We start from the raw sequence: 14,849 nt of genomic DNA, 5'->3' as shown, positions 1-14,849 counted from the left end.
TTCAGAAAAGCCTTTATCTGTGTTTCAATTTCCCTGCTTGTCTTTATTAGATGATTAACTGATTAAGGAAGAAATCAGGCTGTCTGTCCATTCCAGTCAATAGCCCGTGGCAAGAGAGCAATAATCAGGACTAAGTTATTGATTTAGCTGGGGGGGGGGTATGTGTGTAAAGATCTGTCATCCCCTTGGACATGCCCTGTGTCATGTAGGTCGGCTCTGTGATTTCCACACTGCTTTTTGAAGAAGCAGGCTCGACCTGGATGATAGAAGCAAGTACACAGTGCCCTGGAAGCAGCAATGATCACCCTTTCATCTGTTCAGTTCCTCTGAGGTGGGCCGCTGCTGACCTGGGTACGAGCCAGATTGGTGGTTTCACACTGCGTGGGATTGTGACCCTGGGAGGAGTGCCAGTGTGAAAGGGGCTTTACCGGGAGAGATGGGGAGCTTTGTTCCAGTTGTAGTATTGTACCTTACATGAGTTCAAAATCCATTTGAAAGCTGATTGCTCATCTACGGAACTGTCCAAACAATAAACATACATTCACACATTTATTTTTTGTAAGAAATTTTTCATAGACCTCATTTGAAAATACGAGAATGACTCCAAGCCAGCATCAGTAATAGTGCTTTACCTTAGACCAGAAAGTTACATCCCAAGTACAGTACTTTAATTACAAATCCCAGCTAGTGTTATTCCTTACAGAAGACCTACGATAAGCACAACCACCTTCCTCTTTCTCAGACCTGGATCCCTGCCCTGCCACTGGTATAACTTGCTCTACTATCTCAGTTTATGTAAATCTTTCACTGAAATCTCTATTTGTACTGCTAAAGTATACACTCTACTGAGTAGGGTCTGATGCTATCTCCCTGTTGGGTTTGTTCCAACCAAAGAGACTGCATGTCAGTTTCATATGTGTACAGTAAGTGCTAAGAACTGCACTGCCTGGCACTTTATCACTGATGAAATAAATGTCTATGTTAATGAGTAAAAGTTCAAACATTACACAATTTATTTAGTTTTTTATTGTGATAATGAGGGGCACACAGTTACATTTTTTTTTGTTTAGCTGGTTAGTTCTAAAAAATCTCCTTTCAGATGTAAAAACACATTACCTTCCTGAACTTGACATATGCTTTCCAAGCGAAACAGGAAAAGGGGGTTTTGGAGCCCCTAGCAAAATAAAAATGTGCAGAAAAGTACCCTTTTTGCTTTTTAACTTCCCCTCCAGTGAGGTACATTTCAAGAAAGGCAACTGAATGTTCACGTAACCTTTGGTCTGTTGATACTAGACCACACTGTTAGGGAACTGATTGTTAGCAGATGGCCTATTGTAGTATTACAAAGAAAAAGAGCAGTTGGTGGTTTTGGAGTGTGCAAAGGACTCGGCACAAAGCAAGACAAGCACGCCAGTTTCCAGTTTTGGCTCGTGAACGTGTTGAGAAAACAAGATCAGCTCGGGGTTGCCAATCGCTGCTCCCGCTTTTTAAACGTTTCACAAGACTGCAATGTTTTGGTCTGCCGGTTTTATTCCATATATATGCACATAAAATAAACCACCTGCTACTGTGGATAGCATTGTTATGGTTTATTAGCTTTTTTCCTTCACATTAAACATAACCATAAAACAATTGTATTATTTTAAAGATACTATTAAGTATTTTAGAGTATGTACTCTGTTACGTTGATTTGCTAAACAGACAACTTAATTGTCTTTACTGGTAAAAAATGGTCTTATGAAAACCAGTATTTTTTTTTTTTATTTTTTATTAATGTCATGGCACAAAATAACATTACAGATTACTCTTTTCTATTACTGATTGTTTTTTGCAGTAACCCTAACCAGTTGCATGTAAAGCAATTATTTTCTGTAATGAGAATGTTTCTGCATTCTTGTTGCACTTAGTGATCCTTATCAGGTGTCTTGATAGTACAAGTCCATGTTTCACAATTTACCTAAACTTAACACCCGATCATTAACCTCCTAGTCTAGTAAAGATAACCATGTGGCCCCGTACTTACAGACTCTTGTGTTTTGTTTGGATGCAGGGCTGTATGACAAATGCTCCCATACCTCCAGCGACCGAGGATGGCTTCTTGGAATACAGGCAGTCAGCGAGCAGGGCAACAGGGACCCACGCTTCTTCTTTTCCATGAAAACAGACCGAGCCAGGAAGGCAACCGTCATCACTGCCAACCAGAGATACCTTCCTGGCCAGTGGACCCACCTATCGGTGACCTACAGCGGGCATCAGATGAAGCTGTTTGTGAATGGGGCCCAGGTGGCTGTGAGTCGGGAACAAGTAGGGGAAATATTCAGCCCTCTGACCAAAAAATGTAAAGTCCTCCTAATCGGAGGGAATGCTCTGAATCACAACTACAGGGGCTACCTGGAGTATCTGAATCTGTGGAAGACAGCACGGACTCACAAGGAGATAGCTGCGGATATGAAGAGTCATATCTGGGAGCAAATGAATGATCTACCTGAACTCATTCATCACGAGAACTTCCAAAAAATAGCCAACAAGTGGGTGAACGTCAAAGATGGAGGCTACCCGTTGGCAGAGGAGAGTTGCGTGAGCGGTGGGATGTTGGATACCACCCTAGAGCCGCCCGTGTGCGGGCAGACAGTCTGTGACAACGTGGAGGTCATCACCAACTACAACAAGTTCTGGAGCTTCCGCAAGCACAAAGTGGTCCACTACCGGGTTGTGAACGTGTACGAGGATGAGCATCAGAGGCCGACCGTCACCAAGCAGCAGATCGACCTGCAGCACCAGCACCTGGTCACTGCCTTCAGCAAGCACAACATCACCTGGGAGCTCAGCGTCCTAGACGTCAGGAACTCCTCCCTGAGGAACCGCCTCATTCTGGCCAACTGCGACATCAGCAAAATCGGGGATGAGAATTGTGACCCGGAGTGCAACCACACATTGACGGGATTTGATGGAGGGGATTGCAAAAGGCAGTGGTACATGCGCTACTCCAAGAAGTCTGGCAATGGGGTGTGCGACATGGAGTGCAATGTGGAGCCACATAATTACGATGGGGGGGACTGCTGCAATCCCAACATCACAGACGTCACCAAGACCTGCTTTAACCCCATGTCCCATCTCAGGTATAGTTCCTGTTTTTATATTCCAGCTCGTATATTTAAAAAGCTTAGTATGAAGTGTAACTTGAATAGCTACAAAGACTAAGGATATAATGTGTAGAAATGTAAGAACCAGAGAGGCCTTATGGTAATGGGAGTAACTACTGGGTATGTATTTACTGCATTTTTTTCAAATTAAAAAAGACTGCTCCTCTTAATACATGAGTATAATGTAAGAAACCTAGGCTTGAGTGTTGGTTTTCTATATTTTCCCTCTGACATCAGGTTCTAATGTGTTATACAGTGTGTACTTGTAAAACACAAACCAATGAAGAGGAGTGGGTATTTTTTGAACTATGTATAAATCTGTAAACTCAATTCGTCACTTAGTCAGTATAATTGCAGTAATCTTTTGCAACAAAGCCACTCTTTTTTTTAAATACAAGCAAAGCAAAATTGAAAGATCGACTGGAGGATTGGCAGTGCTAGGTGTTGGCTCTCTGTGGTCTGCAGAAAGGCCAGTTTGCCAGAATAGGAATACACTTACCAACTACCCCCCACCTCCCCCATGGAATTCATTTTGGCGTAAATAGTGCTTGAGAATTATATAAGTGATATAACTTGATAAAACATGTATTGCATAAGTTGGATATGTTGAAGCCTAAAATGAAGAATTTCATTGCAGCTGTAATGAGGACTGACAAGAGTATTAGACCACTCTCTCTCTCTCTCTCTCTCTCTCTCTCTCTCTCTGGTTGATATAATTGCAAACAAGGTGGAAGAAAGGTTTCACCTGCCATTTGAAGGAAGTGTTGAATTGCTCATTGTAGTGCTGATGGGTAACATGTTAACAGTGTATCGGTGGCTCTAGCACTGGGCTGGGTCTCGTGAACTCTTGAGCTACAATGACTCTGGCGCTGGGCTGGGGCTCCTTGGCTCTTGAGCTACAATAACTGGCACTGGGCTGGGCCTCCTTTACTCTTGAGCTACGATGACTCTGGCACTGGGCTGGGGCTCCTTGGCTCTTGAGCTACAATAACTGGCACTGGGCTGGGCCTCCTTTACTCTTGCGCTAGATGACTCTGGCACTGGGCTGGGGCTCCTTGGCTCTTGAGCTACAATAACTGGCACTGGGCTGGGGCTCCTTTACTCTTGAGCTACGATGACTCTGGTGCTGGGCTGGGGCTCCTTGGCTCTTGAGCTACAATAACTGGCACTGGGCTGGGGCCCCTTTATTCTTGAGTTACGATGACTCTGGCACTGGGCTGGGGCTCCTTGGCTCTTGAGCGACGATGACTCTGGCACTGGGTTGGGGCTCTGCGGGTTGGGGGACTGCAGAGCAGTGGATGTTTCGGAGGGCTGTTTATTGTGAACTAGCTTGAGATGTCATTTGGTGGTTTTTGTATACACCAGTAGAATAGACTGCAGGATTCTGAACCCTGTTTTCTGGTTTTAACACTGCCCATCAGGTGGCGCCAAAGGGCTGCTGTGGTATGAATGGAAATGGACGTGGGAAAGCAAGCGCTTTCTGTTTGCATTACAAGAGTGTTTCCAGTTGGCATTCTATTAACAATTGAAAGTTGTGTTTACGTTTCCCACAAGTTGTTTTGTTAAAGGGCTATTTCTTTAGCTTTTTAGTTGCTGTTGTCTGTGCAGGTTGCTATACAAAGCGAGTGTGTTGGAGGTCTACAGCGGTAGGTACATTTTCAAATGCTTGGGTTTTAACATATAACTTGTTGACTGTGGTTTATGAATTGAATCATTGATGCATTCTCATTCAAAATAAAAAAGACAGTTCAATAATTTTCTTTAGAAAATGGCATTGACAAACCAAGAGTTCAGGTTGATTCGGACCCCATCTCAATTTGGTTTCGTGTGAATTGATATACCATCAATTCAAAAACCATACACAACATTTACATAAGAAGGACACCCAGCATAACAACCGCATTGTAAATAATGCATTTCTGATCTGTTATCCTGTAGAACACATGGCACTCGTAGATTATTAGTGGTTGTACCATAAGGAGGCAGGTTCTGATTGGGTTAGAGTGAAGTCATCAGAACCCACCATGTGTCCTGAAACATGTACATGCCTGGTGGTGTAGCTTTGTAATATGTTCGAGCGGTTTATGGTGGTACAATAAAGCAGGCAGAGGTGTTGATCAAATGGAGCGTGTGAATTTCTCTGTGCATTCCAGAGCTGCCAATAAGTACAGTCGTGAAATACAAGCTAGAAATGTGAATTAATGAACAGGGGAATTAATGAAATGTGAATTAATGAAAAGGTAATTAAAGGTGAGTATGTGTGACAGAGGCCACCCATATAATACACTGTAAAACCCAGAGTAACCTGTGCCGTTCTAGTGTGTAAACATTCTTTCCATGTGTAGCATGTTAAGAGTCTTGTCACAAAGCCAGTAGGGTCAGCATCCTATACCTTAGCTGCCTTGATAGTTGCAGATGCCCCCACATGGTGAATGGTAAAGTTGGCTTTTAAAACACATGTTTATTTATTAATATTTTTTCCTATTACCTCACAGAATCATTTTTATTTATTTCATATATATATATATATATATATATATATTAGTGCCTTGCAAAAGTATTCAGACCCCTGACCAAATCTCTCATATTACTGAATTACAAATGGTACATTGAAATTTTGTTCTGTTTGATATTTCTTTTTAAAACACTTAAACTCAAAATCAGTTATTGTAAGGTGACATTGGTTTTATGTTGGGAAATATTTTTAAGAAAAATAAAAATCTGAAATATCTTGCTTGCATAAGTATTCAACCTCCACACATTAATATTTGGTAGAGCCACCTTTCGCTGCAATAACAGCTTTAAGTCTTTTGGGGTAAGTATGTACCAGCTTTGCACACAGTGTCGGAGTGATTTTGGCCCATTCTTCTTGGCAGATTTGCTCTAGGTTGTTCAGGTTGGTTGGATGACGGTTGTGGACCGCAATTTTCAAATAGTGCCACAGATTCTCAATGGGATTGAGATCAGGACTTTGACTGGGCCACTGTAGGACATTCACCTTTTTGTTCTTGAGCCACTCCAATGTTGCTTTGGCCTTGTGCTTGGGCTCATTGTCCTGCTGAAAGGTGAATTTCCTCTCAAGCTTCAGTTTTTTAGCGGACTGAAGCAGATTCTCTTGCAGTATTTTCCTGTATTTTGCTCCATCCATTCTTCCTTCAATTGTAACAAGATGCCCAGTCCCTGCTGATGAGAAGCATGCCCACAGCATGATGCTGCCACCACCATACTTCACAGTAGGGATGGTTTGTCTTGAGGCATGGGCAGTGTTAGGTTTGCGCCACACATAGCGCTTTGAGTTTTGGCCAAAATGCTCTATCTTGGTCTCTTCTGACCACAAAACCTTTTCCCACATCGCAGCTGGGTCACTCTCATGCTTTCTGGCAAACTCCAGACGTGCTTTCAGATGGTACTTTTTGAGTAATGGCTTCTTTCTTGCCACCCTCCCATACAGGCCAGTGTTATGCAGAGCTCTTGATATGGTTGACTGGTGCACCATTACTCCACTCCCAGCCACTGAACTCTGTAGCTCCTTCAAAGTGATTGTTGGCCTCTCTGTGGCTTCTCTTACAAGTCTCCTTCTTGTTTGAGCACTGAGTTTTGAGGGACGGCCTTTTCTTGGCAGTGCCTGGGTGGTGTGATGCAGCTTCCACTTCCTGATTATTGATCCAACTGTGCTCACTGGGATATCCAAACACTTGGATATTATTTTGTAACCTTTCCCTAATCTATGCATTTGTATTACTTTATCTCTAACTTCTGTAGAATGCTTGGTCTTCATTTTCCTTCGGATTCACAGCCTTACCAATGATCCTTCAACAGTGGGGTTTTTATCCAGAAAATGTGACAGCAACTTTAATGGTTCACAGGTGGAGGCCAATGGTAAGGTAATTGTGTCCTCGTTAGGGCAATTTCTTTCATCGGTGCAAACTGGGAGCTTCCACAGCACAGGGGTTGAATATTTATGCAAGCAAGATATTTCAGTTTTTTATTTTTCTTAAAAATATTTCCCAGCATAAAACCAATGTCACCTTACAATAATTGATTCTGAGTTTCAGTGTTTAAAAATAAAATATCAAACAGAACGAAATTTCAGTGTACCATTTGTAATTCAGTAATATGAGAAAATTGGTCAGGGGTCTGAATACTTTTGCAAGGCACTGGATCTGTCTATTTTACTATGCAAACTGTCATACTAATGCTATAAAAAGTACATTCAATGCATTTCTTTTTTTGAAGAGTATTTATTTATCATCATCTTAAGCCTTTTTCAATCCACTGCTGGATCTGCTGTGTCCCTCATCTACGTTGCTCTGGCGTGTTTCCTAATTTCATCTTGCCATCTTGCTGGATTTCTTCTTCTTGGTCACTTTATATCTCTTGGGATCCAGTCTAGTATCTCCTTGGTCCAGCGATGGTCTGTTCTTCTTGCTACATGTCTGCCCCACTGCCATGTCAGTTTTTTACTCTTATAATAACATTGCATACTTTTGCTTGCGCTCTTATCCATTTCTTCCTTTTCCTGTCTATCTTGTTATTCCCAACATGCATCTTTCCATACTCTGTCGAGTTGCTTGTAATTTATATATATTCGCTCCTGAACTAAACACCCCCCGCAATCCTGATAACTGGCCCAAATTGTTTGGAGGTTTTGCAATGTGCACCGAACTAATTTTCAAACCCAGGCATGAATGGATAAACCCACTGCATCCCCTGCACTTTTCATTTTTAACAGTGTTTTTAGAAGGAAAAAAAAAACAGTCTACTGTATATGTTTCGGTATTTTATTAATGAAGTATAAACTGGCTGAAGTGAAAGTGCTGACATCCTCCTATGGAAACCCTGTGTGCCTGGTGGCTGTCTATGTTAAACATGCTTAACATATGGAACTGGAGCTCTCAAAGCCAATCAACACCTAACTAGACCAGTTGTGTGAAATGAGTGGTTAAACAGTAGATCAGGTTTCTACATACAACTTTCAAATCTCTGTCAATACTACAGAGACAACAACAACTTATATATATATATATATATATATATATATATATATATATATATATATATATATATATATATATAATATATATCGCCTTATCATATGTCGTAAACAAACGAATCATAAAATCAGGATAGAAACACAAAAACCAGACTTGGCTGTAAAATCTTCTCCAGGGCCTTAACCAAATGCGAGACTGAATGCGAGCTTAGAGAGAACTAGGTTTTTGTTTCAATTTTGTACAATGTTTTTTGGTTTGCATTTAAATGGCCAGTCACCCTATTGCTGTGTTTTGGAATTTGAATAAAAGACCACTTATTCACTACATATTACCTTTCAGCAGTCTGCCTACAACCTGATAACCCCGGAAATTATGTGACTGCGTGAGGATAGCAGCCTCGCCAAAATAGCAGCCTAACCAAAATAAAGATCAAGGAATCATAAGTTTTCAGTATGAAACGTGACACACTGTCAAAATGAAAACATTACAGAGTTAGTATTGGGTATGACCTCACTGAGCATTAACACAATCCTGGCAGCGTTGACATATAGACCTGATCAGCCTCTGGACAGACTGCTCTGGGATGTTCCACCACTCTTCTTTTGCAGCTGCAGCCAGCTGGCGAAGGTTGGATGGTCGCGGTTGTCTCCTGTGGATGGCGCTGGGAATTTGTTCCCACAGATGTTCTACTGGACTCAGGTCAGGAGAGAAATCTGGCCACGGCAGAACCTCAACATTGTTTTCTTGAAGTCATGCAATTGTAATGCTAGCACTGTGTGGTCTTGCATTGTCCTGCTGGAAAATCAACACATTCGGATTGGCTTGCAGGAACGGAAAAACTGTTGCCTTAAGGACTTTGTCAGTCTATCACTGAGAAGTAAGGTTTCCCTCAATCTCAATATTCAATTGTATTCACAGGAACGCGCATTAGATACTCCAGACTTAAGCATTAATGCTGGGCTTAGTTACGTCTGAACTAATTATTGGTTTGTGCACCAGGCTGTAATTAAAATATATAAGTTAGACTTAATAATGTCAGACTTAAGGTTTAAGACCAACTTTTAAGATTAGTATTTACACCCTGTTGGTGCACTCCAGCCCTGGCGTTTTTACGAAATCGCATGACTTTGAGCTCAGTATTTTGTTATCCCAAGGAACAATACTACCCAAACAGTCAACAAACATATCTGCTCACTATTTAAAATGTAAATAACATTATGTATGTTCCCAATGAGCTATTGATATAAAACTTTGGCTGTTGCATTTTCATTGTATATATATAATCCAGGGCTGGCAATGGAACATGAAACAAGCAATGTGATTGGTTGAGAGAGGTTCCACTTTCCCATTGGATGGATATGGACAGTTGGAACCTTGAAATCACTGCACTGCCTCACAGAATTTAAAGTACTGGTAGCCACCTTGTTTACAGTTACAGATGTATAGTACAGCTATAAAACTGAGGGACCAATTACCAGCAAAAAAATCCTAAAACTAGTAAGTAGACATGCTGATTTGGATGAAGAACAATGAAATGAACCTGACGATAGCAAAACAGAAAAAAATAGAAAAAAATAAATACAAGTTAAATCGTTGTCTTTATACTCACTCACCCTGACTTTGTCACTTCAAATAATGTATTTTTAGCGGTTTGTAAATGCTGCAGAAAAACACATAAAGACACTTCTGCAATCAAAAAGACAATTCCTGAAATCCAAGACGTCCTTATTATTTTTTTTTACTCCCATTCTGCTGAAACAGCATCTTGCACTCACAGAAAAACAAAAAATTAATTCCGTGCCCTCTCAACTCTGCCTCCCACTGGCTGCTTTCAATGACTTTGCAAAATTCAACACATCAATTCAACACAAGTAAAATATATTGCCTTTTGCATCTTTCAATTAAATCAATTTACTCCGCTTAACTTAGTGTGTAGTTCAAAATTATAAATGTAACTACTTTTGTGGTGTAAGAATATTTAATAAAAAACATTTGCCCTAAAAATGACTTTCTTTTTTTAATTCATTGTTTTACCTAGTTTATAAATGCAAAAAGATCCTTCAGGGTGTTCGTATACATTGAATGTATGGACTTCTCGGTGGTTGGAGGTGTCTGTATATTCGACATATATGGACACCCTGTCAGGCCTATTGTATACATATATTATGTGTGTTTTGTGCTGCTGTTAGCACAATGTTGCTTTTATATGTGTGTGTGTGTGTGTGTGTGTTTTGTGCTGCTGTTAGCCAGTGTTGCTTTGTTTACTGATTTAAATTGAAACAAACACCCCCATTGCCTCACTAAATCGTGCTACCAGTACAATCCAATTATCCCCATGGTGGAGTGGTGGAATGGAATGCAGTTGTACAGTATTTTACCAGTTCTAATAGGTCTAGTTATCTGGCATGGGACCCCAGTCTAATTCCACCTCTGAGCCTGTGTGACTCCAAGCTCCATGCTTTTGGGTTGCATCTGCTGGTTTCAGAATTCATTCTGGCAAACACAAAACCCACAGCTCCAAGACAAAAACAAATAGGTCTCTTGGTAGCTGTAGGAAAAAAAAAATAGACATTTCCATACAAATTGCTTGCATTTTTTCCCTTTTTTAGATGTCTTTAGTGCATGTAAGTAGGTGACAGCTGGTATGAATAGACTGCATCTGTACTGAGATTGCGCTTCACTCTGTGGTTTGCTCATGTCACTTGACATGCTTACAGATATGACTTGGAATGAGACTTAGCACTTCGTGTCACAGGGGGCGCTGTTACAGCATGCATGTTGCCACAGTGGCTACATGCATACTGGTGAGGACAGAGAAGCTGCAGCAATTTCAGGTTTTGCTCGTCTGCTTCGTGATGGAGCGGATGTAATGGACAATGCTTTTTGTTGTAAGTTTATCGTGTTCTGATTGGCTGCCACAATGCTGCCCAAACATCAGGTTGTTCGAGCAGACCATTGAAATCCAAATCAGATTGCCCCCCTCTGCTTGTGAGTATCCTTTTACTGGTCTGACAAAATACAGTGCCCTGCAATACAAGCAGCTAAAACAATATTACACCAGAAATAACTGGGTAATCAAAGAGACAGTTTCTTTCTGTCTGGCGATTCTATGCCCTGTGACTTCCTACTTTAATACAATTATCAAATAATGAAGGTTTTATCTAATAGTTTAATTTGACACATGGTGGTTGTTGAAAGTTGGTTCAGCAGAATAGCACACACTTCTCAAAAGCAAATAAGGTGCAGTGAAAATGTCCTGTGCGCTGCGGGGCTTGGAGGGGTTCAAGGGCTTGCTCTTTTAAACAGGCTTGTTTTCTGTTCAGCTTGCAGGGACCACCCCCCAATGCTTTTCTAAGAGATCAAAAGTTTACTATAGAAACTCTTACTTCAAAACGTAGAACTTTTTATAAGCAGTGTTTTCCGAGGGGCTGTAGATTTGGAAACAAACCAAAATACATTAGAAGCATCTGTTAGAAGTTTCCTCTGCCCAGCAGTCTTCTAGTCATGTCATGTTAAAGTGTTGTGAAAGCATGGTAAAGAACAGCCAAGACTGATAACGTGTTAAGAAGCATTATAAAAGCAAGAACAAGTTTCATATGCAATGCAGCATAGTAAAACCGCAGTGTTAGATTAACATAGTCTTTTTTATGTGAGAATATGCAGACAGGTAGAAGCACTCTGGACATGTATTCATGTTAAAAAAGCTAAACGAAGTAGATTGAAGTGTACGCAAAGCAGGTGTCAGTAAATTGACGTCCATGGAGCGTAATTCATTGAAAAGGATGTAGCAACAAAATCCACTCATGAAACAGCGGTTCCTTTCACTGTAGCTCTCGATGGTGCAGCTTCAGAGTAAGCTTTTGATATCGCAGATTTGTATTTTGATTTTAAAGCATGACATTTGTAATCTGTTACTGCACTAGCTAAAGAAAGTTGTCAGTTTGCTTGACATGCCCTCCAGGACACTTACACTGTCGAGGTTATTTCACTTTAGCAGTGTCTTTGGGGTCAAGCATCTCACTGGATGCAAAGCATACCAGTCATTAGGGAAAGAAGCTGGTTGGTTACTGACAGGAAAAAGGGATGGGAACATGCTAACATGCTTTCATAAGTGATATGAAAGCAAAACGTCCAAACCAACATTTATTTTACCCAGTGTATCGCCAGATATCATGTTTTAAAATGAAAGTACATGTCTGCGAACACACCGATCAAAACATCTTTCAAAACTGCTTGCTTGAGAGAATGTATGGAGCTATTGTGTGAGCTACAATCACTCCAGCACAACGGGTAAGCAATCCATTGAAAGAGGTTTTGCTGGGGGGCTCAGTGTTGTTCCTAATAAATGCAGCTCTGAGCAACCCACATACTTGCCAGGAATAAGAGGAGAACTGGCTGCATTGGCAGAGAACAGAGATGGGAAGCAGAGTAATGAAACATCAGAGAGAATATGAAGCTAATATTGCAAAGGATGCAGGAGGGTCAGAGAGCAAAGGCCTCCCGCAGTATAGAAGCTGTGAGATCTACTGCTTGCTGTCTCATCACTCCAATGCTGCTGCCCTGCAACACAAAATAGATTAAAAAAAAACAAACCCTGGGATGTTTCTATGAAGGTCATGACCATTACCCCTAACTGCTTAATTCTGCCGGCACAGTCATAACTACCTTCTTTTCTCTCCACTTAACATTGATTAGTCCTGTTTAAAGTATTCGCTGGTATCTTTGGGAACCATGGTTTTTGCTGGCTGTCATGCCGCACATTTCCCTTTGGCTGTTTTTGCTGTAATTACAGATTAATTACATGTCACCGGGGTGTTTCTTGTGTTGCTGGTGTGTCGCCTGGATGTTGCCTGGGGTGGTCACACGGCTTTAGTGATACAACAGCACAAATAAGAGATATCAGTGAAGGGAAAGTTAAAAAATATATATGTGCAGCCAAACTGGCTGAAGACTTACCCATGGCTGGAGTTTAATAACAATTGTGGTCAAATGAATTGTTCGGTCTGCCATGTCTGCGCAACTATAGTTTGCTAACCGCTGTTACAAAACCTGTACAAGCAACACAGCTTTGAAAAAACAAAACAAAAATTGAAATAGAAACTTCATCAGTACATAATGTTAGATGTTTGCATTTGAGAGACTGCAGTTTCACAGTTCTGGTACTGTTGTAAAGGATTTGCAGTTTTGTTATGGTGCATTGCTGAACACATAAGGTAGTGATAATGCATTACTCAAAAATAAATGAAAACAGAAATCAATGCACTTCTCAAGATGATGTTTGTTCACTATCTCTCCTAATCGTTTCATAATGCTGGAGTTGAGCGAGTTTGTGAATGGGTTGTGGATCAGATGTGCTTGTGCTGAGCTAGTTTGTGAATGGGTTGTGTTTGAGATGTGCTGGTGCTGAGCGAGTTTGTGAATGGGTTGTGGATCGGATGTGCTGGTGCTGAGCTAGCTTGTGAATGGGTTGTGGATGAGATGTGCTGGTGCTGAGCGAGTTTGTGAATGGGTTGTGGATGAGATGTGCTGGTGCTGAGCGGGTTTGTGAATGGGTTGTGGATCGGATGTGCTGGTGTTTGTGAATGGGTTGTGTTTGAGATGTGCTTGTGCTGAGCGAGTTTGTGAATGGGTTGTGGATCAGATGTGCTTGTGCTGAGCTAGTTTGTGAATGGGTTGTGTTTGAGATGTGCTGGTGCTGAGCGAGTTTGTGAATGGGTTGTGGATGAGATGTGCTGGTGCTGAGCGAGTTTGTGAATGGGTTGTGGATGAGATGTGCTGGTGCTGAGCGAGTTTGTGAATGGGTTGTGGATCGGATGTGCTTGTGCTGAGCTAGTTTGTGAATGGGTTGTGTTTGAGATGTGCTTGTGCTGAGCGAGTTTGTGAATGGGTTGTGGATGAGATGTGCTGGTGCTGAGCGAGTTTGTGAATGGGTTGTGGATGAGATGTGCTGGTGCTGAGCGAGTTTGTGAATGGGTTGTGGATGAGATGTGCTGGTGCTGAGCTAGTTTGTGAATGGGTTGTGGATGAGATGTGCTTGTGCTGAGCGAGTTTGTGAATGGGTTGTGGATGAGATGTGCTGGTGCTGAGCGGGTTTGTGAATGGGTTGTGGATGAGATGTGCTGGTGCTGAGCGAGTTTGTGAATGGGTTGTGGATGAGATGTGCTGGTGCTGAGCTAGTTTGTGAATGGGTTGTGGATGAGATGTGCTGGTGCTGAGCGAGTTTGTGAATGGGTTGTGGATGAGATGTGCTGGTGCTGAGCGAGTTTGTGAATGGGTTGTGGATGAGATGTGCTGGTGCTGAGCGAGTTTGTGAATGGGTTGTGGATGAGATGTGCTGGTGCTGAGCGAGTTTGTTTGTGAATGGGTTGTGGATGAGATGTGCTGGTGCTGAGCGGGTTTGTGAATGGGTTGTGGATGAGATGTGCTTGTGCTGAGCGGGTTTGTGAATGGGTTGTGGATGAGATGTGCTTGTGCTGAGCGGGTTTGTGGATGGGTTGTGGATGGATGAGATGTGCTTGTGCTGAGCGAGTTTGTGAATGGGTTGTGGATGAGATGTGCTTGTGCTGAGCGGGTTTGTGAATGGGTTGTGGATGAGATGTGCTGGTGCTGAGCTGAGTTTGTGAATGGGTTGTGTTTGAGATGTGCTTGTGCTGAGCGGGTTTGTGGATGGGTTGTGGATCGGATGTGCTTGTGCTGAGCGAGTTTGTGAATG

General features: G+C 41.8%; 1 protein-coding gene across 1 annotated transcript in view; it reads left to right on the top strand.

The window, feature by feature from the left end:
- Positions 1-14,849, top strand: part of LOC121303550 (pappalysin-1-like) — a 202,097-nt gene that overhangs the window by 21,820 nt on the left and 165,428 nt on the right. Inside the window, exon 2 of the mRNA XM_041234313.1 lies at positions 2,051-3,119. Within this exon, the coding sequence (XP_041090247.1) occupies positions 2,051-3,119 (1,069 nt within the window). The remainder of the gene's footprint in view (positions 1-2,050; positions 3,120-14,849) is intronic.

Source organism: Polyodon spathula, chromosome 33, assembly GCF_017654505.1.
Source record: "Polyodon spathula isolate WHYD16114869_AA chromosome 33, ASM1765450v1, whole genome shotgun sequence".
NCBI lineage: Eukaryota > Metazoa > Chordata > Actinopteri > Acipenseriformes > Polyodontidae > Polyodon > Polyodon spathula.
This window is presented reverse-complemented; position numbering and strand designations above follow the sequence as displayed.